We start from the raw sequence: 26,538 nt of genomic DNA, 5'->3' as shown, positions 1-26,538 counted from the left end.
CTTCATTACTAAACAAGATATTAAATCCCTTCAACTGTCACCAAGAAATCCCTTCCAAAACGCGAAATGTTAAATTTCATATCTGACATTACTTTTTCCAAAAAAAAAATAAAATAAAATAAACAGTAAAAATTTTTTCCACACTGATGATTACCTTTTTCTCACAGAAACATGAGATATAATTTCCTAGTGGAAAAAGGTCATCGCAAAAGCAACACTGTGCACACAACATGTTCCTGAGAAAAAAAGAGGGTGTTTGTGTGAAAATTGTCACAGTGGGAGGAAGAGACCCAGAGTCAGGGCAGGGAAAGATGATGCACTTGCCTGATGTGAACTTCTGTTCCAGGAACTTACTAACAACGTTTTTGTGTTCACATGTTGAAAAGGAATAAAAATAAATAAACATTTTTGGAAATGATAGGTTTTGTGTTTTTTTTTTTTTTAAATACATATTTCTAATTATTTTCAGTATTTGGTTGATGTTTGGATGGAGAGATCTGTGAGGTGGCTGAGGAGTTTTTCTCAACTCTCAAGGATTAAATGACAGGATACATGCCTGGTTGATGAATTCGTACCGGCTCTTGAGATGATCAAACTCTTGACCTTGTACTGTCTCTCCAATCACGAGGCCAGCCTCGCTGGCTGACGTGCTGCAAATCAGTCAGTCTGAGAACCTTGCAGCGCCCCAGCTGGGTAGCCACCTGTGAAACCTTACAGACACTAACTGTTCATGGGAAAGCTGTCATTTTCTGTGTAATCCTCTGCATCCCATTCAAGATCCTCTTTCTAAGATGCATTTTTAACAGAGAGTCACTTGAAGTCGGATGCTGCTCGAAGATGGTGCCTAAGGCATGGAGTGTTTTGACGCATGACTCTTTTCTTTTTTCTCTCCAAGTTAATAAAAAAGCAAATATATTGCTTTATTAAACCTTTGATATTATATTAAATGTTATTCTCTACTTGCATTACCTTTTTATTTAACGTAGAAATAAATTTTAAACATATTGAAAAGGATCTTAATTTGAAATGGCGCTTCTGCTGAGCTTATTACTTGTATTATTTCTCAGTCCAGTGCTTTGTAAACACTTAACAGAGAAATGTTGATGTGATGAGTTGTTGAAGTTGGAGGAACTTCATAAAGAGGCAGAGGCCCAATTTCAAGGGGTTAAATTTCACAGTCAAATTTCTTTTAAGTTATGCTTTAAATACAATATTTTTATAACTGAAGATGACATATTTATTTGATTGTGCTATAAAATACTACGTGACTTGAACACGCAAAAATATTTTCCCTTTAAGATTTTGCTATGTATCTTTAAAGATGCAGTATTAAATATGTTTTCAGGCACATCGTAGTGTTTTATAGCCCAATCAAGTAACTATGTTACTTCCAATTGTTAAAAGTTGATTTCACATAATACCCCGGACGTAATACTAGTGAAATTTGTCACAACCTGGGTTATGACAACAATTGGAAATTGAGCTTTGCTTTGCTTTGATAAGCCTTAAATTTCAATTTGCAGTTTTGTTTGTCTACCATCATCAGTCATGCTTGGCCATCCTAAAAGGTGACTCAGCTAATCAAATCTTTGGTCTGCTTCTATCCATTCTGTAATCTGGTATTCCCAGCCATACATCACAGCTCTGCAGCTCAGTCGAGCTCCGGTCCTGGTATAAAGGTCACTAGCTGCAGGCTGTCCGTCTGTCTGCGTGCATCGCTCTCTGTTCTCTGCGTCTTGAATGCCTAAATAAGAAAGGTTAGTAGAAGCAGCTGCTCTTGCCTGAAAGGTCATGAGAGGAAGTTGACAAGATACATCCAGGATAAATCTTGCATTCATATCACTATTATTTGCTCGGTTGTTTGCTCTGCCAAAATGTAGTTGGCGTCTGAATGTGCACAAATCCGCTCTCTGTATATCTCTACTGAACAACCTGTGTGATTGTGGCTTAAACCAACAAAAGTGTGAGCGCTTTGCTCCTTTTTGAACTTCATTCAACTCAGCTAAATAAAGCAAAGCTAATTTTATGATATCATTACTTTCTAATGGCATGCAGATGAGAGCGTTGTTGACCCGGCTTAGCCTCGGCTTGTCAGTCAAGGTGGAGGGCAATTAAACTGACCCCACTCTTGGCATGAGATAGAGTCCAATTCATCAAAATAAAGGAGGTAGGATCAAGATAAACTTGAAAGACAGGGGAGCACCAAGAAACAGAGAGAATATGAAAATGAGCGACACAGAAAGTGGAAATGCCACCCTTCAGGGATCAACCAGAGGAGGGAACGAGACAGCAGGAGAAGGGAATAAGAGAGAAGGGAACTGACTGGAATGGATATGAACTGGAAAAGTCAAGGCAGGAAACTTAAAGTAGGAGAAAGAGTGGAGTTGAAGTGAGAGAAGAACCTAAATTTAGACATGGAAATCAGGAGAGAACAGCTGCCTTCTTCCCTCAGGAGATACATTTAAATCAGGTCTGGGTGGCCATAGGGGAGAATGGAAGAACCTATTCTACTGGCCAATTAGGTGCACTGAACACTGTGAAGCTCTAATATAACCATCATTGTGGCCCCTTTGGTCCCCTAAGTCCCTCTGGATGTGTAGACAGACAGAAACAGGGCTAAACCAAGGGATTGCTTCACTTTTTCACTATAGTAAAGGGACAAAAGAAAAAGAGGAAGATCAACCAGCAATAGAAAGTGAAATCAAGAATTTATCTAGCTATTACACAATTCAAATGTTGTAATTGACATTTGTTGTCTAGAGTTTGACCTTTTCTGCTGAATATTTTAAGAACAAATTAAAATTAATTAATTTTTTTTTGTCCAGAAGCCAACAGGTGGGTAATAGGTAGGAAGAGGGACTCAAAGAAGATTTAGCAAAGCACTTTGTTCCTGATTCTTACTAATTACATTATAAATGTAATGTAGTCAAAAGCTTTCAGGAATCTTTTAGCTGACCAGAAACTCCTCTTTAAGTACTGCCAGGTATACTGCAGCAACAGTAGTTGACTTTACAGATGGACCAGTGGAAACCTCTTACAGAAAAACTAAATTATGTGCACTTGAAGAAGACTTAAAGTTTGACAGATTACTACTATTCACATGCTGCTTCTGATTTTGACTCTATAATTAACAATATATTATTCCAGCTTTCCTGTTGGTAGTGGCTATTGTTATTCATATTTATAATTAAGATGATGTCACAACATGTTATAAAGCAGTCAGTGTATTGTGGGTTTTACCAATATATTTTTTTAACAAATGAAAAGATTAATGTATTATTAACTTGTCTTTGCCATCTTCCATTAGCAGCTAGCACAGTTAACATTTTCCTTGTCAAGGAGGAACCTTTCCTTATCTGTGATATTTCCATAGCCAACATATTCCATAAGCAGCGTAAAAACAATACTATAAATAAAATATTACACAGCACAGGATTAAATTTGATTTCAGTTCTTATCAATGGTCACCTTACTTGGCTGCGAATTCAAAACAGTCAATTTGGTTAGGGTTGGGTATTAAAGGTTCTTCATTAACATTAAAAGCTAAAAACATATTCAATTGAATATTTGGACAGGACATTTTAAGATATTTTTAGTGCAGTCAAACCCATACAGTTCCAGCTTTGACGACGCTGAAAACTGAGTTCATGTGTATCTTATAGTGCTGACTCATTTCTAACTTCAATACCACTGGCTATGAAACAGCAGCAGGAGAAATGGGAACATTTGCAGCCAAATAGTCATATTGTGAGGGTGAGTTTGCTGGTGTGCTGTGGGGAGAACAAGACAAGTCATTCTTTCATTTCTTGTATCTGTTATATATTTAAAACGGAACATTTTGAGTAGAGAACCATTTCTCTGAAATTATGCACAACATTTTTCCAGTGCCAGTTGAATCCCTATAGGTTATGTTAATAAAAAGCAGATCAAATCGGACCACTGTCCTGTGATTTTAGGTGTTTGATTTTAGATGCTTACATGTCCGCTGGGCTTCAGTGGTATTTTACAAGACACTTTCTTTGCATTCAAAATCTCACTTAATGTTGTTATTCAGTACAGAGGTTAACTACTAACTTCATTTGAGGCCAGCAAAAAGAAGCTAAAATGCATTAGACCCATCACTGTGTTATCCAAGTGCATGAGTGATAAATTTATAAAAAAAAAGGGTAAGTGATTTAAAGATAAGTTTTGAAAAAAAAAACATGCAGGCAGTTGCAGAAGTATTTTAAATTGACAGATAATGCTTCATAGAAAACTTCCATGAATAAAACATATTCTTCCTATAGCTGAGATCCATTTTTCCTCCATTTATCTCTTCTTCCCTCTCTATCTCTCACACGCATGATTAACCTCGGGAGGCCTTAATCAACACTGGAAATGACCCATGCTCCTTGACGTACCTCTCCCTCTCTTTCCTTTCTTTCACCTCTTCATCTCTCCTCCTTGCTCGTCCTCCCCCACGGCTTCTATGATAGGGCTTGACTCACCCGCTAACCCAGAAGGCAAACACAGTTTGAGGGTTAGTTTATCTCACCTGTGCAATAAATTACCTTCTGTGAAGAAACCAGAAAAAATTGCAGATCATACTGATTCATACAGGGACATTCATTATCAGTTTAAAACTGCCTTTTTTGGAAGTTTTTTTTTTTTTCTTCCAAAAGTGAATGTCTCTTTCCATGTGCATCATTCAGCTTCTTCCCCCTGAAAACCTTCATTCTCACAATTTTTTTTAACATTGTACCTCTACGGATGGCACCAGGGATAGATTTATGATCATTACCGTTCACTTGTTTCCCGCTCACAAATGTATACTCGTACCAAAGTACTCAGACTCGGACAACTCTGTGAGCTGTCCAGGGTCCTGACAACTAGAAGGTAACCGCTGACAGCCAGTCACAACAGCGCCTCGTCCATGGTACTGAAAACGAATTTGGTTCAGCTTTGAGGTCACGGATGAAATGTATAATTTGACTTGCCGGCAGCTTTTCGCTCACTGGATGCACGCATTAACACACATCAGCATCCGCTCAAGTCCACTGAGGACAGCTTTTTAATTGGTCCTTTTCACTGTAGCTAAGGTTTCAATACTTCTGGCTAAACACCCCCTGTGTGTTCAACATTTGGGTCCAATTTAGCACACCATAATCACTGACCGGCCTCCCTGAGCGTTTGCTTTGTAATTAGGGTCTTAAGCCTTTAATTATTTATTTTTTTATAGCCAAAGCCAAATAAGCCAAATGTACGCCAAATTTGCACCTTTTTTAAACTGTTCTAGAGATAAACTGCAGTATTCTTATGCTTTGATCTCTTCTTACATTTTGCATTATCACAACCATTCCCCTCGAATGACACACACACATTTTTACATAATTTTTCAAGAGGAAGAAAAGTGATATGCAGTATCTGTATTCAACATTATTTATATTTTTAGAGACAAAAACACCCAGAGCTTTCTGATAAAACTTAAGTGGTAATGAGACTACCTAGTTGTATTCTTACCTCAGTATAAATGCATCTATTCTGCACAAGCTTCACATATTAGAAGATTAGTGAAGAAACATCATGAAGATCAAGGAAAAGGGTAGACTGGTCAGAGACTCGGTCGACAATTTTTTTGTTAGAAGTGATTCACTTATAAAATCTGATTGCATTTAATGCATATTAAATGCTATGTGAGGTGGAAAACTTACCCTGCACATCACCATGATTACTCCGTCCCTACGGGGAAACATGGTGGTAGCAACCGTATCCAGTTGAGATGCTTTTATTCCTCAGAGACGGGGGAAGTGATCAGCGTAAATGGAAAGGTGGATTTCGCTAACTGTAGGGCAGTTCTCCTCTGGGCTGCAAAACCCTTTGGATTAGGATGATGGCTCACCTTCCAATAGAACATTGACCCTGAATACGTAGACAGTGCGACAATGATATGGTTCAGAAGAAAGCATGTCCATGTGTTGGAATGGCCCAGTCAAAGTCGAGACCCAAATCTAGTTGATGTTCTGTGGCAAGACTTGAAGGTTGATATTTGCACATGGTCTCTATTCATTGTGAGTAAGCATGAGCTATTTTTTGCAGATAATAATGGACAACAATTGCACTCTCTAAATGTGCAAAACTGGGAGAGACTAGCAGCTGTAATTGCAGCTAAAGATGATTGTACAAATAATGAACTCAGGGGGTTGATTGCAAATGCACACAACACAATTCCAGACCTGTATGTAAAAATAATGCCAAAAATATGTATTCTTTCATATTGCACCTCACAATAACACACTACTTAGCCTTTCACATTACATCCTAATGGAGTACATAGAAATTTTCTGATTGCAATAGTGAAAAATTTAAAAGGTTTTGGAGGAAACATTTCTCCTGTGAGGCTCTGTAGATATTTCTAAGCTTTAAGATGCATATACGATGCACATGTTTGAATTTATTCACTCATCATTCCTTAACTGAATTCAATGCATTTTAACAGCAATGCACCCCTTCAACTTAAGCCTTCATAAATGTGGTGTCTACTTCGGTCTCTCTCTTTCCCAAATCATCTTCATCTCCTCTTTCTCGGTGTGTCATGTTGCAGGTATCAGTGGTCAGTATCCTCTGGTTCAAAATGTCACTGTGACGGAGGGCGGAATGGCAAACCTGACCTGCCGCGTGGAGCATAATGACAACACCTCCCTCCAGTGGTCGAACCCAGCACAGCAGACCCTTTTTTTTGGGGACAAGAAAGGTGAGTTGAGGACTCGCAACACACATTGACACCCACATGAGAGGCGCAGAGCATTCCCTGTTTTAATGTAGGCTTGTGTTGGCAGATAAACTGACAAAATAATCCTTTCTTTTTCATGTGTGCTTGTCACTGGAACAAAGCACCAGTCCCCCAATTTCACTGTTTGTGTTTTCTGGTGTGTTCTCTATTTTCACAACAGGGGTATCGCAGTCCAGACAAAAACACACATGCCTTTAAAAATCTGTAAAGCCTTTCATCTGGTGATGGATGATGTGAGGCTATTATTATCCATAGCTTATCCTTAAATCTTACATGGAGAGAGAGAATGACAGAGAGAGAGAGAGAGCAATGGAGATATAGAACGAGAGAGAGCGAGATAAACACTGAAGCATGCAGAAATACCCAGAGCAGTTGAGGGTGAGAACTGATATGACCATCTCTGTTTCTGACTTGTTCGCGCAGAGTAGAGAAACCAGCAGGGGGTTTAACCTGCCATGAGCAATGTAGGGAGTTCAGTGTTTCTTTTTTGTGCATGACCCATTTTATCTCAAAGTAGGAATTGTTTATTGGGGCACATTTGTGAAGATGCCAAGAGCAGCTTTAATGGCTTCCATCAGATTTCTGATGTTTCATCCTCAATCAGTCTGAAGGTAGACTGTGTTTTAAAAGCTGAACTCACAAAACTATGTTTTATTTTTATTTGAATAAAAACATCCTAATCTGAAATTTAAAGTGTCGTTAGACATTGGATCATCAGGACATCCCACACAATAACAGTAATGTATTCTAGTTTAAATAATAAAATCCAAATCAGATAAGCAGTGCATTGAGCAGTGAAATATGTTGCTATAATTATTAAATTACAGATTTTGTGTTTGGCATTAAATTGGTTGGAACGGTTGGTCCCTGCTGTTTCCAAATAGAAGAGGTCAACACAATATAAAAAATAAAATTAAGTAAAAAGTCACATTTCGTAGACTTCTTCCAAATGTAAAGAATTTTAATTTTAATTTCTTCTCTGTTTTTGTTATTCATCTTTTGGTTCCAAATGAAAGTTTTTTTTTCCCTCTTAAACATGCTATAATTTCTAGAAGATGTATTCATCCCAAACAAAATCACAAGGAAGGACCAAAACAAATCCTGACCAAAGTATTTCCAACACAAATTCTGGCTTAACAATACTTATGTTACCAGGTGTATTTGCAGATAATGCACTGTGTATAATAATTACCAGATAACATCCTAAAAACTCTGCAATTCAGTAATAACCTTGCTCCATTACCCGACAAATACCCTTCAAAGTGACATACAAGCAAAGTGCAGATGTGACTGGAAGCAACCAGCAATTTAGTGGCTAATAGGTAAAAAGGGTTTATTTTTGACCTTTCACACCTTCTTAGTAAAGTCCTCATAAATGGAATTCATGGCACTTATTTCGTCAGGTCATAGCAGCTGAAATAATTGTGCCCTGTGCGTCTCTCAGCTGTATTAGTTGAGTGTAATAGAGTATGAATCACACTCTCTTATAAGTGTCTGGATTAAGCACATATGGGATTTACACAGTCTTCTTCCATTATCCTGCAGCCCGCTGGGCTTCCTCGTCCAGTTCCATGTGTGTGTCCATTTCGCATGTTTCTGATTGTGTCCAACTGTGTCATTGCTGGTGTGGATCTTTTGCATATTGGAAGCGAACGCATGCAGCTGGAAAGCATTTTGGTTCACATTTTCACTTGCATGCCTCTTTTCTGAAAATGCGGCACTAAAAAGCTCCATTGAACATCAAATTCGACAGTTGATGTTCTCTGCAGGTTATTCCATATCACACCAGGGGTCGAGCTTGGGGGTCTATTTCATGGCATTTCCAGTGCTGAGCTCTGAGATTGAAAATGAAAAACTTGCCAAGGACTCTTGTATTATCAGAATAGCAAAGGGGATAGTACTGAGATTCCAGAACTGTAATGCTCCTTTTTTGGGATGGTGATGTATTTATGTCTGTGTGTGTGTGTGTAAGTTCTTTGGGGGGTTCTCTTTCTGATCATGGTGAGTTCAGATGCACATGGTGATGGGAGCATAGAGATTATGAATGTTTTCAAAAGTGCCACAGGCGATGTGAGAAGAGAACGCAGTCTCAGCTGCAAGCGCCTTTGAGCACATGAGATTTCAGATTAATTTTCTTTGCTGTCTGTTGGGAGGAAGAAGATGGGGGATTAGGCCAAGCTGCTCGAAAACACCATCCAAACTCACCAAGTTTCTGCATATTTTCCTCTGTAGCAATTGAAAAGTTTCTTTGCTTTTGCAGTGTAGCAAACATGTAATATTTATTTTGTCATAAAAATGAACATTTGATGTGTTATTGGTAGCTGTTAATAACTTCATGGGTGAAGTAGAAATTATTGTTATTGCATAAAAGTTCCTTGGAGTAGCATAAGACAGCTCACCTACATTTGATCAGTGCCTATTGAACATCAGTAAATTGAAAGAGCTTGCCGTGGTTTTTCCACATGATCTCTTGTTAGAAACCAACCAAGCTCACAAAGGCGACCACCACTGCTGCAAAAATAATGTCTTCCCACGCCCAACCTCACTGTACTTAATAACAACGCCACAAGGTAAGGTCATTTCAATAGAACAGGAACTCCCACACCTACTTAATGAACATCTAGCCACACTGCCCGCAGGATGTAGGTACAGGACAGTGGCCCATATGGAAGAAACCTGATTCATTACATAATTACATCCCTTAACGACAGACCCCTTTAAATAAGATCGCAACTGTTTTATGTACAACATTGGATGTATGGTGTTGTTTATTGCTGTTGTGTTGTGCCTGTTGTGAATCATTTGTGTCAAACATGCAACGATGTGAAAAACAAAAGATTTTCTTGGTGACAATTAATTTTACTTTATTGAGTTTATCATAAGATTCAGCCTTCTGTTGACTCTACAGTACTGGGTGCATTGGCATGTTTCATATTGCGAAGTAAAAACACATGCAACCGCTGTTTGTGCTGCATAGTGCCCCGTAGAGCATCAGTATAAGCATATTGTTTTTTCAAACACAAACTCACACAACTGTCTACATTACAGCTCTTTGAGTGTGCCAGTTTTACGGCTGTTGTTGTTTAATGTCAGGGCTCAGACCCACCTCTAAGTCATTTAGTCGGATGAAAGAGATTCCTCTTGTCTCCCATCCTCTCAAAGGCGCTGTCTGTGGAGAGAGTTGTTTGAATTTCAAATAAGTCATTGTCCCAAAAGCAGCCAATTTTGTCCTTTCCATCACTCTCCACTGAGGAACTTAAGCTGGGCTTTGACAGACCGAGGGAGATGAGCGCTGGGCAAAAGGGATTCTCTCTTTTATAAGATTCAAAAGAGGCTAATATCTTGTTACAAATTGCTCTTTTGGTTTCATGTAATTCAGGACTTGATAATAGCTTTATTTCCTGGATGGAGAAATTTTCCAATGAGGCATAATTAGAATTTCTTCGATATTCTTATACTAGAAAGAGCCTATGTTTAATTACTTTTCAGGCTAAATTTACAGACCCATTTAGTAGACCCATCATGTTTGAGCACCAGCTGAGGTGTGACACTGAAATTACTTATTCAGCTTAGCTACAGTAATTTGCTGTCCATTTATTCACATGATTACTCTTTTAACACTGACATCTGTATTTTCATTTTCAGTCTGTCTTGTTCTTTTTTTTTTTTCCAGCCTCAGTTAGCTGTCCACCTCTGTCTTCAAGAGACTGGCAGGGTTGTAAATTAGTTCATATGTATTTACCATTTAAGGGGTTGCATTTTGAAACAACTTATTTTGCCTTGAGAGGTTACAGATGTAATAAATAAAACAGTGATGAGGTCTGCTGCTTTGGTAGGTACAGCTTTTGCTACATCCCAATAAACTGGAAATATGACGGACCACAAATGGAGGAGCTGAATGCAGAACATCGGCAAAGAGGTTCAACTGCTGAAAACGGCGAGAATCTGCCACGATCACTTTTATTCCAGCAAACAAGGACATTTTCTATCAATCCTTTCGTCAAACATCATCATCATTTAACAAAATATTTTATTTTGGGATGGTAAAGTAATAAATTCCAAGATTTATTACTTTACCATCCCTCAGACATAGACAAAGAAGTGAATCATGTAAAAACATTTTTTTTAATGGATAGTACTTTTAATTATTTATGTTAGTGTCAAAATGCAGTTATTGTGAAAAGAAATAATTATTCATTAATACTTAAGAAATATGAATTACATTTACTATAGCACAATTAAATGTTATGATTTATAATCACAAAGCGAAGAGATATTTACATAAAATAAATATCACCCACTGTCTCATTATGACACAAACATAACGAAACAGTGGAAAGAATAATCATAAAAAAATACCGGTAAATCCTCTCAGAATAATACACATAAAAGTGGTTTCCCTGTCCATGACAAATACATTTTCTTTAGTAAAAATAGTTTATTCACATGATCAACTCCACTTTCACCTTTTATCTGAACAGATTGAACTTTACTACGACAGATATTGAAAAATGGTGCATCTAGATTTAATCAAAAAATGAATGCATCCAAACAGCTCTTTCAATGCACTCACACCGCAATGACAGTACAAGATCTGATTCAAAAGATTTACTAAGGCTTATGTTACTTTAGGTTTTTTATTTTAATCCTATGAAAATAATTGGTTCTGTTGTATAATAAAAATGTAAATTAAAAATAGCAATAATGTGTTAATGATGTTGGAAAAAAAAATCTAAAATGCCCTCTGTGCTCCACTTGCGGTCATCTCTGCCAGTATGCATCATGCCATCTGCAGATTGATTGAATCTGTTTAAACATTAAGATTAGTGTTATGGGTGAACAGCTAAGGGCCAATTGCTCGATTTTTGGCCCCCTGAGCTGCTGAATATGAAACCATTCAAGTCCTTAGATGTCAAATATTCAGCTGTCTAAATCAATTTTCTGCCTGTTTATGGTTGTGTGAGCATGCGCGTATATGTGTGTAGGTTTGTAAGTGCATGCATGCATGTGTGCACGTGGAATGTCAAGCATTCCAGCCTTCCACCATGAGTCCTTGAAAGCTTCGATGCATTCAGTGGATCCATGCCTGAGCAATTTAGAGGATAGGCTTTAAAAGTTTTCCAAAGTAAATACCAAAATAAGGAAAAACTGGCAGACTTTTTTCTTATTAAGCAGATAACAGAAGTTTCTCTCGGAACATAATCTTAGCAGGGGGCAAAAAAATTTTTAGACCGCTGACTTTCCTTTCTCCTTGTTGGGATAGTGCCTTGGTGAAACATCCTTTCCTATCGGCCTGAGGATTGGTATGGGGTTCTTTCTGATAGAAAAACACTTGACTGTAAATCTCCAAAGATCCCCTACAAGACACTTCTCTTCAAGACAAGGACCATAAAACATGAGTGGTGAAAAAAAAAAAAAAAGAAAAAAAAGAAAAATGAGACGAGATGTAGGCGTTGGTGGGATAAAGGAGAGGAATTAAAGATGCATTTTATGAGAGAGCTTGCAAAAGCTTTTATCACCTATAGAAGAAACTTTTTTTTGACCTTGAGATTGCTTCTGTGCCGTTTCTATTTGGGGAATGTCTTTGTCTGAATGAAACAGTTAGTTTTTCATTAAAAAGAAAGAAATGCACTAGGTCTTCTTATTTGCGTTTTCATTGTGCTCATCCAAACAGACATTATAATTACTAAAAGAAAAGGTCTGTGAATGTGTTGCTTGTGTTGTATCTCGCAAATCAGAAAATCTGGTGTCAGGCAAATGTCAGCTCTGTTTGTACTACAAAGCAGGTTAGAGGTTGCATCTTCAAATAAAGCAACAGATCCAGTTAGTACTGCGCGCATTAGTACAACTACTTAATCACTCACAGGGATCTTCCTTAGATAAACAGGAATATTTTCCTGCTTTTAGACACTGGCTTAATCTGTCTCACTGGGAAGAGAGCACAGAGCTAAAAAGAAACCTTTTGTGGAAGAATGTCTTCTGGTCAAAAAGACAAACCTTTATGAATATGTGCAAAAGCTTTGTGTGGCACATCACCCCAAATATGCCATCCCAACTGTGAAACATGCTGGTAACCACATCTTGGTGTGGTGTGGTTTTTTTCAGGAAGGATAAGGAAGCTAGTCAGATGGTTTTAATCTAAATGCAGGGTAATCCTGATGAAAACAATTTTACAGGCTGCAGTCGTCTGTAAACTGGTGCAGAGGTTTACCTTCCAGTTGAACAGTGCTAAATATGCTGCGCTACAAAGTACAAATGGTTTTGATAAAAACATTCCTATGTGGTAGAATGGCCCAGTTAAAGTCCAGGCCTAAATGTGGTTTAGAATCAGTGCCAATTAGTAGAGATTGATGTTTGCATATGTTCTCCATCCAATCTGTCTGAACTGGAATCCTTTTACAAAGGAAAATGGTCAAAATAATACAGTTGGTCGATGAAGTGGTAAACAGACTTACACAAATATAATTGCAACCCTGCTAAATATTAACTTTTTTATTGTAAAATTTAGTGTAATTTTCCTTCCACTTCAAATTTGTATTATTTTATGTTCATCTATCCCACAGTATCAAAATAAAATATATTAAAGGCTAAGACTGTATTGGGGCCAAATATGAGAAGTTAAATGAGTATGAATTATTTTGCAAACCTCTGAAATCCCCCTCTGAAATTTTCTTTACTTTGTAGACCAAGGCATCTGGTCTCCTGCTGCAGTCTTGAGCTCAGGAGGAAAAAAAATGCTAAAAAAAAATACTATTGAGTTGATGGGCAAAAGCTGTCTCCTCAGTGACCTGCTTCTCACAAGGACTTAATGAAGTGGGGCTGGTGACGGTGTCCCACTGAACTCCACACGGCAGGGAGAGACTGATGAAAGAAAATCATCTCTGTCACAGGAAAGAAAAATCTCTGCAAGCCAATTACCGTATGGAGAATGGCACATTTTACATATCACACAGCCTGCTTTATCTCAGCAACGTACAACAGGTAATGGAGGTTGAGGAATGACTCAAGCTACAGAATGCATATGAAACTATTCAGTGAGGATTGTTTCTGTTTGCTTTGCTCTCCTTCTATCTCTCTTACAAACACACACATGCATACACGCGCAGACAAATTCAATGCCGAGATGGGTTGTTGACAAGGAAAAGAGAGCGTCCGCATCCAAACAGAGACAGCTGAATGTATATTTTGAAATTTGCACTTTTCTCATTATAAAACTGTGTCACTTGAATGAGCAAACACCTGCCAAGGTTCTGTCCTAATGCACGCTGTCCCTAGATAGATGAAGGGACGGGGAGGAGGGACATGGGAGAAAGCTGGAAAGGACAGGGCAGATGGGAAAAGAAAGAGAGATTATAAAAGAATGGAGGGAAGTGTGCAAATATGTTTGACAGAAAAGGAGTCATGACTGCATTGTGCATGCATTTGTTATTCATGTCTGTACAAGCCAGATGTAGAAATGTAATTAACACCCAACACACACACATGCTTAGAACCATTTTTCTATATTTTAATAACAAGGACAGAGTTTTTGCAGAAGACTGATTTAAATTTAAATGTATAGACATGTGACAAAAAATAAGGGCTAAAAAGGCTAAGCTTGCATAGTGATAATTTAATAAGTAATCATTTTTTTTATTTTAAAGTAATACCTCATTACAATATTGTTAAGAGCCCTTTTATTTCACTGACATTGGAAGATAAACTCTAAAACTACACTACAGTCTGGCATTGACTTACAGATGTAACGGCAGATTTACATGGAAACACCCTTACTTTATTATTCATTCAACTGGTATTTGTTTGGCAATAATAATAATAATAATAATAATAATACATGCACTAACGATGACAGAGGCATAGTAGTCTGTACTGATATAGTTGAATCATGACTTCTACACTCTTAAGCCTAATGCACACACAGAAACAATGAAAGATGGAGCTGCATTATGAGCAAGCTCTTCAAAAACCTGACAGGCCTCGATGGTCCACAAAATGTTCTAAACGTCCTCATATTTAAACCTGTATAAATATTGGTATTTCATAACACCAACAAGTTAGGAAGAAAAACATTGTAACAACAGCTTAAACATCTTTCTTTGTTTATAAGAAAGAAAGAAAATTAAGTTTACACAATTGAAACCTATTACAAGAAGATCTGCTGTAAACTTGCTTATTTATCTTACAAATCGTCTTTAGGAATTTTCAGACATTTTAAACGGGTCACGTTTTGTATTTGTTAAGATGGTTTTATTTCTCGCAGGCAGAGCAGATTGTAAGTTTGCACGTACTACTTTGTGCTGGTGTATGCACTCTCCATTGACCATGAGATTATTTAAAACAATGTGTCAGATGTAGGGGGCAAAATGTACCGCAGCAATGCTTAGGTGGTAAAGGAAAAAAATGACATTACAAAGTAATTGTTTTTGTACATTCAATTAATTGAGTCTCTTTTAAGATAAGAAATAATGCAATTAAGAGACAAGGAAGAGTATAACTTTCTGGATCTTTCTGAGTCAAAACCAACATTAGGGATATTGGATGTACACAGAGGAAACAGACTGTTGATTACTGTTCACGCTTTGTTTTCATTACCTTCTCAGCAATGATTGTATCTTAATATCCTATACAGCATGTTTGTATTATTACAGTTAGCATCAGTGAGGCTGCCAGTTCACTCAACATGTTCCCTAGGAATAAAAATGTCACTTCTAATTTAAAGGAAACGAGCCATCTCTGACCTTCTCTCTTTGCAGCTTCCTTTAGTCTCAGTTATTTCCCCTTTCAACGTTGTGCCTCTGTTCTCACCCTCAGCAGATTTTTAAAAAGAGATAGCTGACACTTGCCCTCTCTGTTCTGTCCATTTCTGTTTGGGAAAAGAGCATCGTGTGGCTTTGGTGTCGCGGTCGTTTACACGCTGCTATCTGATCGGAGTTGGCTGCATTCAGGGAAACTAACAGAGCCAGCAGTCATCAGCACTTGTAATTAGATGGAAAATCTTTGTGCATCCACAGGCTTTTGAAGAAAAGTGAAACCACTTTGGCAAACTTGTACCTGTCGAGTCTTGAGGTGCTTTGAGTTGGTAAGGTTTATGCACTTAATTGTTTAATATATGGCTTTCTTTCTTGTTAACGCATACAAATACCAAGATCTATGTACTTTGCAAGCAGCAGAATCTACAAAGGTGTATTGACCATTTGTTGGAGAGACAAATCAGACTTTGATGTTAAATGCATCTTTACTTTCCATCCATCTTTATAAGAGACAAAAGCTGGAGCTCATTGAGCAGAAAATATGGTTGTACATCCAGTAAATAATCTGTCAAATACAAATGTGCTATTCTTTGATGTTGACAACAACACTATCCTTCATGAAAACACTGAAGACTGTTAGTGCTAATGGTTTGTAATGGATGGCAGACTGCTGCAGTTGCTGATGAATAGCAACGGATGCTTTCCTCCTTTCTGGCTGCTCTGTCAATACCCAACCTTTCGCTTTGCAGAGTGTGGAGCAGAGGTTATACTGCTAAGGCCCTGTTTGCTTTTACTTAGTGTTCACATGAAAGCCCAATGTGCTAAAAGCATGTGAGTCTTCAGTTCTTATTATTTTAATGTATATTTAAAGTGTTCAGTCTTTACTTGCATATAGAAAACGGTCTGTCAACCCCCACGCCTAAGCAAACTGTTAAAATAGCCAGCCTATCACCTATTTACTAGTCTGACCCATTTTGGTTGAAATAACATCAGTAAGACACTTGTTGTTGCCATTTGCCAGTCTCTAAGGAAAATGGCCTAAGGAAAGTTTTACTGTGAGATGTTTGAGGGGTTTCTTGCATGTAAAGCCTGTTTCAAGTCATCCCACAGCATCTCACTGAGATCTAGATCTGGGCTTCAACTCACAAAGTCCTTGGTGGATTTAATGGTATCTTTTTTCATTCTTATGTTGCAAGGTCCAGTTCTGCTCCAGCTTGATTTTTTATTTATTTTTTTTAATTACAGGTGGTCTCACATTTTTGTTACTATTCTAATTTTGGACTCCTTAGTGTGTTTAGCACTTTCAGAAGTCATTGTCTTTGTCTACATTCAATTGGGAATTTATGTTTTACCCATAAAGCGAATAATTTCTATTGTCACATCTTTTCTCTCAGAAAAATGTGGCTCTTCTTGGATTCCTTCCACACCCACTGTTGGCATTTTCTGAACTTGAATCTTATTTAAAAAGTCAGTGGAAGAATTTAATGATATAGGTGGCGGAGGCCTTCTGGTCAAAGTCTTGGAGCTCATCATCCACTCATCAAAACAACACTAGAGAAAGGCTAAAAGATGGCCAGTGATTATTAGAATGGTTTGATTGCTGTAATGCTAATAGAGTTTCCCACTGATTAGTGAGGACATATTCTTCATTCTGTGTTAAATGACAATGGTCCTCAAGTTCATAAGCAATTGTATTTTTAATTGGCCTTGACATTTGGATGCTTGTGATGACTCATATAAGTTTATTATATTTTTCTATTGTTACACTACATAGTGCTGTGTCATCCAAGCTTGTCAAGTCACCAAGTTCATTTTTGTATTTTTCGATTTCAGTAGACCAACAGGACCGAATACTCTGTGTGTTTCTCGGTTTCTGGATGTCTCATAAATTGCTTCTCTAAAAGAAGCGTTGAGGAGAGGCGAAGATGAAGGCAGGGTAGCATTGAGACAGCTAGTGAGCCAGTAAATGTATTTTCTGACATTTGGCTGCTCATAGTTCCTTGCCCAAAGCAAATAAGAAAACAGTTGAATTGAAGCATTGTTTAACTTGCGCAGGTTAGTGAAGCCGCTGGAGTAGACAGAATTAGGTCTTGGGGTGGGAGGAAGCAGAAAAAGTGCTACTCAAGCAGGATAGACGGAGTTTGCGACCAGAGTGAGCTTCAGTAATCTTGTAGTTTTGTCTTTTGCAAGCATACAACATGGAACATATACACATCTTTTTCAAGATGGGCTTCTTCATTAAGTGAGCTGGCAGTGCATTTGACTAAAACTAACTCTGTGGTCTTGCTTTGATGACCGTGTGTATTCATTCGTGCACAGAAGCAGAAATGGACTGTCACAGGTGTAAAGCCTAAAGATATATCATGTGCTTACAGTATATCAACATGTCACGCCTGTTCAGAGTCGGTGCACGGCGTGCAGAGATAACCGGTGTTGCGAGGAACGAGAAGGGACAGAACAAATGCAGTAATAAATGAGAGTGAGCAGATGTCGTTTAGTCAGACTGATTCCAACTCTTTTGCCATTTACTGTAGGGGATAGGCCTGGATGCAGCAAAGCAATTTTTAGCATCCCATGACTGACTGAGACGACATCACACTTTTTGCTATTTTTCATCCATATTTGTTCACTCTGTGAACGCTGCAGCAAGCATGTTACAATGAAAATACAACTATAATGTCTGATTCTTAATCTTAACTGGGAGTGAATAAATAGAAAAACTCTGTTTTTGAGAAGATGGTCCAAAATTAATTGTTCTCATTTCAGATTTTTTTTTTATTTTTTATTTTTTTCTGCGCTTTACTTTGACCCCAAATTTAAACTAAAGTGTTCTTTCCTGATCTTTTCATACTCGGCTTGTTTTGGAAAGAAGAGTAACCTTCATGAACTTGTGAGCACAAGCAAATCTCTTTTGAAATAAGAGAGTGATTAGAGGAATATTGTGATGTGGAAAATGTGCAGAGGGCAGCAACAGTTCTCTGAGTTTTCCATAATGATGCAGTTTATGTCTTCATCTTCAAGATGCCTGTTGCGTTTTATCCTGCTAATGACACATTAAAGCTTTAATTTAAACAGTAAACTTGCATCTACTTTTCAGAAATTGTCTGCAGTTTATTGGTCTTAGACAAACATTCACACACTTGTGGTACTGATGCTACTTAATATGACATAATCCTACAAATAAGAGTCAATTCTGTTTTAAAGCAAACCTTCTGGTTATATTGGGGATTTTATTCTCTCACAAAATCAAAGTTTTTATTGCCTTTCTGACCATGCCACATCCTTTTAGACCAGCCATGTGTAATGTGAAAATAAGATAAAAAAGAGATTCACCAATTCAGTGAAGCAATTCCACTCCAAAAAACACCAAAAATTGATATTTGTTATCCTCAAGTTCCATAGATATAAATATTTATTTGCATTGTGGTCCAATGCTGGGAAGAGGTGTACATGCCTCATAATTGTGCATATAAGCTCAATTATGATGTGAGGACACTACGGGAAGCTGCAAGCATTTAAGGCTGTTGCTCAAATGCAAGATGCATTTGTCACAAAGCCAAATTATCTATTGAGATGTTCGCTGTTTTTTTACAAAATGGTCTTATGTGTTGTATTAACATTTTTTGTGTGTGTTTTATCAGTTGGACCTCAGGAAGACTAATAACCAGTTTGGTGGAAACTAATGGAGATCCTAATGTTGACTAATGAGATGTCTACTTAGGAATACATATATTTTCACACGTAGGCATAGATTTGTTCTCTTGAACCTCAGCATATACCGTCAGTGTTTCAGTCACACACACACACGCGCGCGCGCACACACACACACACACACACACACACACACACACACACACACACACAGACTGACATGCAAAAAAAACATTAAAAGCAAATCATCCTTGGGTGCTTAAATTAAATGAGTTCTGTGGAAGTGCTTTGTTCATGCAAAGACAATACATGAATGGACACTCTCTTCAGCAAGGGTCATAGAAACAGGATGAACAGAAATTCAAGGGGTCTTTTTTGAATGCACAAACTTGTCTTTTTACATGTTTTGGTTTTATAGCTTTGAATGTACCCTTTAGATGAAAGTGACAAACCCTGCCAATTTTCAAGGTGTCACTACTTTCTGAAATTGTAGTGCCTGTTCCCACTGAATCACAGATACAAAATGAAAGGACGAGCTTTGGGGACTGTTGAGTGCTGATCAACCAGCAAATCTTTTTCAACTCTCACATCTTACCAAACTCTTGTTGTGCTTTTCTCTCCATTCCTCTTATTGCAGTATTGATTTCCATCGCGTTACTTTTCTTTTCGGAAAGATTACATTTTCAAACTGTTACCTGTGGTTTTCAGCAGAGAAACTGGTTCTACCGTAGTTCACTGTGGAGGTTTTTAAATGCTTTTCTTTTCAGATTTAACGAAAAGGTGTTTTTGAGGTCACACTTTTATTTTATTGTTGTGTAAGAGAATTCATAAATACAATTCAAAATTTCTTTAGAACACATAAAGCATATTACTCTCTTACAGACATTTTTGATTTGATTGGCACTTAAATGTTTCAAATATTCCAAAAACATTTCAAATACAACAAAGTCAAAGAAAACTGTGCTGCAGGTTAATAAATTCAACAGTAAAAGTATAAACTGTGAGAATTTTAACAGTGACACATCATAGTATATATACCCAATCTTTATTTAAAATGTATTGAGTTTTAGAAAAAGTTCATCAAATTGCATGCTTTTGGTTATTATTTCGATACATTTATAAGTTGGGGGGGCGAAACATCACGTATTTTCTTTGTTTGACCTGCCAGTCACTGATTAGAACCAGTCAGACCAAAATCATCCTGATCTCTTGTACATCTCTAGTTTTACGTTTTATCCAAGTAGGGTTAAAATCAAAAGAGGTGCATTTGGTTGCAAGAAACCCCACTTTACCACAAACAGCTTCTTTGTGCAGAGATTTTGTTCTTGTGTGAATGAGTAATGGAGTTGTTAGAATGATAAACTTGCCATATAAGTGATATAAAAACAGGGTTTTTATGTACTCCAATAGCAAGGTTTGCTTTTCATCAAATATTATGAATGCACTAAAAACCTCCGCCCAGTTGCTCTGTTAAGACATGGGTATTTTACATCTGCCTGCCCAAGTCCATATTCATTCAGCCTGTACCATTTCCTCCCTGTTTGTGTCTACATGTGCAGCTTTAAGGGACAACCGGATTGAGCTTGTGCGCGCCACATCGTCAGAGTTGACCATCAGCATCAACGACGTCACACTGGGTGATGAGGGCCTGTACACCTGCTCTCTCTTCACCATGCCGGTCAGAACAGCCAAAGCTTACCTCACTGTCTTAGGTAAGAGCATTTTATACAAAATTGCTGCATGATGTCTTTGTCTTTCTTTGTAGAAAATGTTTCCAGTAACGCCTTTGTTTTTGATTTAATATGGTTAAAACGGCATGTTGCTTTTGCCTGCAGCTGGACACAAAAACATACAAACAAACAAAAAACCCAGACTGTTAATACCACTCCTCCCTTTCAGACATGTTTGTGTTGTGATCATCACTTTACACAAACATTGCTTCATTTCCTGCCTCTGGGCTTATTATCTTTCCAATTAGTTTTTTGCTAATGTTAATAGATGTGCTCATGCACTCCAGGACCATTAGCTAGCTCTCTGTGTTAACAAGCGTTCTCAAAATTAGAGACATTAAAGGCGACCGCTCAATAAGGATGTGGGGGAAATTATTTTTGCAATGCTGAACAATACTTAATGTAGCGCGCCAGGAAACAAAGACGCCGATTTAATAATTATACAAAATGATCTGGGAATGGCCTGGTTTTATCAGCTGCTACATCAAGACACTCAGTGCTGGCAATGAACACAAGTAAAAATGATTTGGAGGAAATGCTCAAACGGCTTCACACTCAAATCTGTTGGACTACACATACAAATATGTGTTTTTCTGTTAGAAGAAGGAAACAATTACTCGTGTAATACTGACACATATGAAAGCAGTGGAATAATCAACCACTAAAAATACTGTACCATCAGATTCATACTTGGAGGAAAATTTACATGTAATGTATTCCTTTCCAATTTATCACATCTCACTCAATATCACAAACATGACTACCCGATAGTTCATAAAGAAAATCCTGATATTTGAAGTATTTTGGATATGTGCACAGAAATCCATTAGAAATAGTTATTTCTCTAAGTTTACAGCTGTATGTAGAATAAACTCGGGTTTACCCATTTTCAGGTTTAAATGATTCATAGGGCAAAAAAATTATAGTTTGATTAAAAAAAAAAAAAACATCAACAAAAAACATTGCTTTAAAATAATCAGGTACCGGCTTGTGTATTACTGGGAAGAAAATGAATAGGAAAGTACTTGATGCCTATTTCAGAACTTTAAAAGACAACTATTGATTGAGAATCATGATTAGGAGATTACACTAAAGCCTGGCCCATTCAAATCAAATGATAAAAAATGAAACCTGGCTGAAAAAAAAAACAACTCACTCCTGATGTTATAAAAAAGACAAACCAACAGTTAGTTTCATATGACATTCAGATTAAATTTAATTTAATACAATTGCAGACTTTAATTTTAGTCATTAAAAACTAAATTATTAAAAACTAGAGTGCCTCGGAAAAGTAATTATGCATACATCCCCACATTCAATGGCCCTTACCTTTTTTGTGCAAAATGAACATGACTACATCAGAAGAATATTGTGTCTGATCTGCTCCTATTTGGTGTAAGAAAAAATAAAACTACAGTAACGTATCCACAAAATTAGGCAACATAACTTAGATAGAACAAAAATGTTTTTCTGTACTGCAGAACAATGCCATTGAAAACCTACAAAATAAAATGTGATTCCAATTGTTTCATTACATGAGTAAAGTCAGTTCTTGCTGAATATTGCAGCTTTTTGCTGACATTGTGTATCCAGCTTTTACCCATCCACAAACAGTAACCATCAGGTCCATGTAACTGTGCTAATAAGTTAGCACAGTTAAATGTGGAGGTGGTTAGACAAACAAGGCAAGAGTCGGTCAATGGCATTGACTGACAGACCTTGCAGTCACTCAGCCTGAGGCAAACCTATTGCTCACTGACAACAGAAGGGCAGATGCAAGTCACTTAAAACACTCATTACAGGAAAGGCCAGTAATTAACATTTTCTGTACAAGCCTGTGGCTTCCTTCCTGATCATGAGCTTTTTCTTACCCACATGTACACACATTCAAACTAAAACAGGTTTTTCAACTTAACTTTTGTGTCTTGATTGATGCCTTTTGGGCACTGGCTGTTACCATGGTGATAGCATGTCAATTAAAAAGTCTTCCTGCTACAGTTATTAGTGTACAGGAGTGTAGCCATGTGAATGTTTTTAAAACACTACTATGTTTTTAAAGTTATTTCTTTCATTCTCTTCAGCCAAACTTACTGTGAGCTACTTTACAAAGAAGATCAAGAAAACATTTCGATGTCTAAATGTGCAAAGCTCATGCATACATACCCCAAAAGTCGTACTGCTGTTGTTTTTTGTTTTGCAAAATAGAAATGAAAATTACAATTTTCCTTTCACTCACCAATTATGTGAAAAACTGTGTTGATTAATCGCATGTAAAGTCAAAAAAATACATGAATTTTTGGATATGTAACAGAGTGTGAAAGAGTGATGTGTATACTTTTCCAGGTATACTTTACTTCATGAATTAAAGCAGGGTTACATAAAACACAGAATTACAGTAAGCAATAAGCTATACGGAGAGGTGTCAGTATTTTTTTTGTAAACAAATAATAAGCAAAACCTCTTAACTGTATGCCAATAAAATCCTGATGTGTCCTGGAACTGTTTGGTGAAGCTCTGGAGTGTGCTCCTTAATCTCTCTGCATGTGGGTAAGCTACTGAAAAAAAAATCCCAAGCAGCCATAATAGAATTATTGCTGCATAATGACAGACTGTGGTGCCTGAACTATTTCTATTGCTGTGATTTCCATTCCATCATCCAGGTGTGCCAGAAAAGCCGGAGATCAACGGCCTGACAAAGCCAGCCATGGAGGGGGACCACATCACTCTGACCTGCATCACTCAGGGAAGCAAGCCCGCTGCCGACCTCCGCTGGTTCAGGAATGAGAAGGAAGTCAAAGGTGCCTCATGTCTGCATTTGTATTTAAATGCATCACGTCTGTTGCTGCACAGATGCTGAATGATACCAGACCGACCAAATAATTGGTGGTATTTATTCAACACCAACACTAACAATAAATTAGTGCTCACTTATTTCAATATTTGTAGTATTACCAATAGTAACCTGACTTTATATAATTTATTGTTACACAGAGTGACCTATTTCAAGCAATTTCTTCTGATTATTTTTGATTAATATGGCTTACAGCTAATGAAAAACAAAAATTCAATTTCCCCAAAAGTTGAAGCATTGTAGAATACTTCTAAAAAAAAAAAAAAAAAAAAAAAAAAACAAACAATTGAAATGTTGCTTGGTCTATTAAAAAGTATGTACGTCTTTGTGTTTGACCTTGAAGCACTGACTGCAGCCCCTTTACCTTGTAATTCTCCCAACATTTTCTTCAAAGGACGTTGTTTCTCAGTTCTCTAGACTGTTGCTCTCCAGGTCACTTGCTTGTCTTTCCTTCCACTCAACCTTCCAAATTAAAATTCTCAATCACCAGCTTCTTCAGCAACGACCTTCTGTATCTTTTCATCCTTGTGTGTCTTGCTGCATCTACTGGACTACTGATTAACTTTTTTATAGGTCCCATAAAATATTGTTTATAGTTTTGCTTCTTTGATTGACCTACTTAAATAAATTAGCTTTTCAGTAATATTTAATTTACTGAGATGTTCCAGTACGTTCCTATGTAACTTCACAAGGAGAAATTTCTTCTAGCGGTTTCTTCTTTTATGTTTTCTATGGATTGTGTAGTGATATGTGGTTCCACAAACTGCTTAATATAAATTGTGGATAATTATTAAAATACAACGTATTAAAGGTAGTGGGAGGTTGTGCTTGCTGGAACATGTTTTGCATTAATATGGTATTTTAGGTTTGAATAATGCACACAGCAATAGTCTTTTCCAACCCCCCATCAGATCATTTTCCAAAACAAAATTAAATCCCCATTGGGCCAAAAGAAGCAACTTTATTGTCCATTGTTGTTGTTTACAGATGTTCCTACATCAAATTTATGGGTTTGCCAGGAACAAATACAACCTTGGCATGTGCAAAGGAAAAATATGATTAATTGCTTTAAAATCTTTTACACATTAACATTTTTCTAATTAATTAATCAAAGATAACACATTAGAGTCCCAATTTAAAGTTACCATTTTACTCTCTTAATAAACTCTTGGCAGGTTATCTAAAATAAGAACCATTACTAGTTTAATTGAAAAGGAGACATGAGCAGCACAGAGAAAATCTTTGACTAAAGAATCAGAATGGACAAACTCTAACTCGGAATATATGAATCAAAGAGAATATGTACATAAATGAGAATATATGAAACCCCAACAGAATACATAAATCAAATTGCACTCTGACAGAAGAATACCATTTTGCAATAACATTATGCCTCTTTACTGCAGAAAATTCACGTATCCTGCAAACAAATGGAAGTTCGCTACCTACTTACAGCAACTTCTGCTCTAGAAGTTTGAAGAGCGATGTGAGTTTTGCTTTCCAGAAAAGGCCTGTTGGATGCTGCCAAAATTATTCATCTCTGCTGCTCAACTAGAGAATAGCTCAGCTCTGCACCAAGCTGAGTGCATAGCATCCATGCCGGCGTCTGGTGAAGTTAAAATTACTTTTACAGCACTATGTGACAACGCCTTGAAGATACCTTGATGCATCCAGTCAGAGGGATTCAGTCACATGCAAACATTTTGTGGACTTGGATTGTATGTGCACTCAAACTTCTGTTCTTCAGTCTGAAGTTGGTTGTTTTTGTGAGTTTTGGTGTCAGTCTCACGAACACTCCAGTATGACATCAGTTTGCGCTTTACTCAGTCAGTGGAAGTAAAAGTAGTCCTCTCATAAGCCTAAACTCTCCAAACTTTAAAACTCTATCCTCTCAGGTACTGCTCAACTCTTTTTCCTCCCCGTCCTCTTGTGTGAAAGTTACTGAACTTTTCTCTGACACATTGACAGTTACATCCTCCTGCATCCAAATTCTGCAACTGAAAATAAGAACAACTTTTTGGATATTGTTTTCATCGCCCAGCAACCAGCGCTATAAGCTTGGAGATAAATTGTGTCTGTGAAGCTTTGTGAATTACCTCCCCTTTAGAGGCAACACAGACCACTGTGAAAGTAGTACAGCTCCATCCATCTCTTGACCAGTTGCAAATACAGTGCATGATCTATTCAAGAATATACTTTGTGACTGATGAGCAGTGCAGTCATATGTCAAATTACACTTTACACTATAATTTATTACTGTCATTATGTAACTGCTAGTTAGTTATTTATCCTGGAGCAGATTCAGCATTTACCCTCTGACCTAAGATCACTGCATTAGCTTCATCCTTGGTTCTTCTGCGTTACTTAATGAGTTGATACCATCGTCATTTATAGCTATTAAACCAACAAATCTTGAAATTCTGACATTTATGTTGATCACAATCTCCCTTTTCAAACTAAAGTGACTTTTTAGGGTCAAGCAATATGTTGTGAGAGAAGTAACTGCAGGCAGATTTGCAACTGTCTTAGTGTCGTGTATTACAACAATATAGTAACAATGCCTTATAAACATGCATCTGATAAATTTGTGTAATATATTCAGCACAATCCTGCTTTGGCTACTGCCAACTGAACTCTTGTGTTTGCTTTCTTCCTTCTTCTCTTTTTAAAATATTTCTCAACTTTATGTAAGAATGTTAACATAGCTGTTGTTAGCGTCTGTCCAAAATGTGCCTGAAAAGAAAAAAAGTTGTTAAAGTAACAATGTGAGCTATGCCTTTTAACATG

General features: G+C 37.3%; 1 protein-coding gene across 2 annotated transcripts in view; it reads left to right on the top strand.

Moving 5' to 3' along the window:
* LOC106921101 (cell adhesion molecule 2-like) overlaps positions 1-26,538 on the top strand; it is a 226,413-nt gene that overhangs the window by 156,279 nt on the left and 43,596 nt on the right. For both annotated transcript variants that reach the window (XM_014992564.2, XM_088012686.1), the window contains exons 2-4: positions 6,581-6,730; positions 20,730-20,882; positions 23,561-23,698. In XM_014992564.2, the coding sequence (XP_014848050.2) occupies positions 6,581-6,730; positions 20,730-20,882; positions 23,561-23,698 (441 nt within the window). The remainder of the gene's footprint in view (positions 1-6,580; positions 6,731-20,729; positions 20,883-23,560; positions 23,699-26,538) is intronic.

This window comes from Poecilia mexicana, unplaced genomic scaffold, assembly GCF_051168715.1.
Source record: "Poecilia mexicana isolate PSO_F unplaced genomic scaffold, ASM5116871v1 scaffold_14, whole genome shotgun sequence".
NCBI lineage: Eukaryota > Metazoa > Chordata > Actinopteri > Cyprinodontiformes > Poeciliidae > Poecilia > Poecilia mexicana.
The sequence above is the reverse complement of the archived record's forward strand: the minus strand, read 5'-3'. Positions and strand labels throughout refer to the sequence as shown.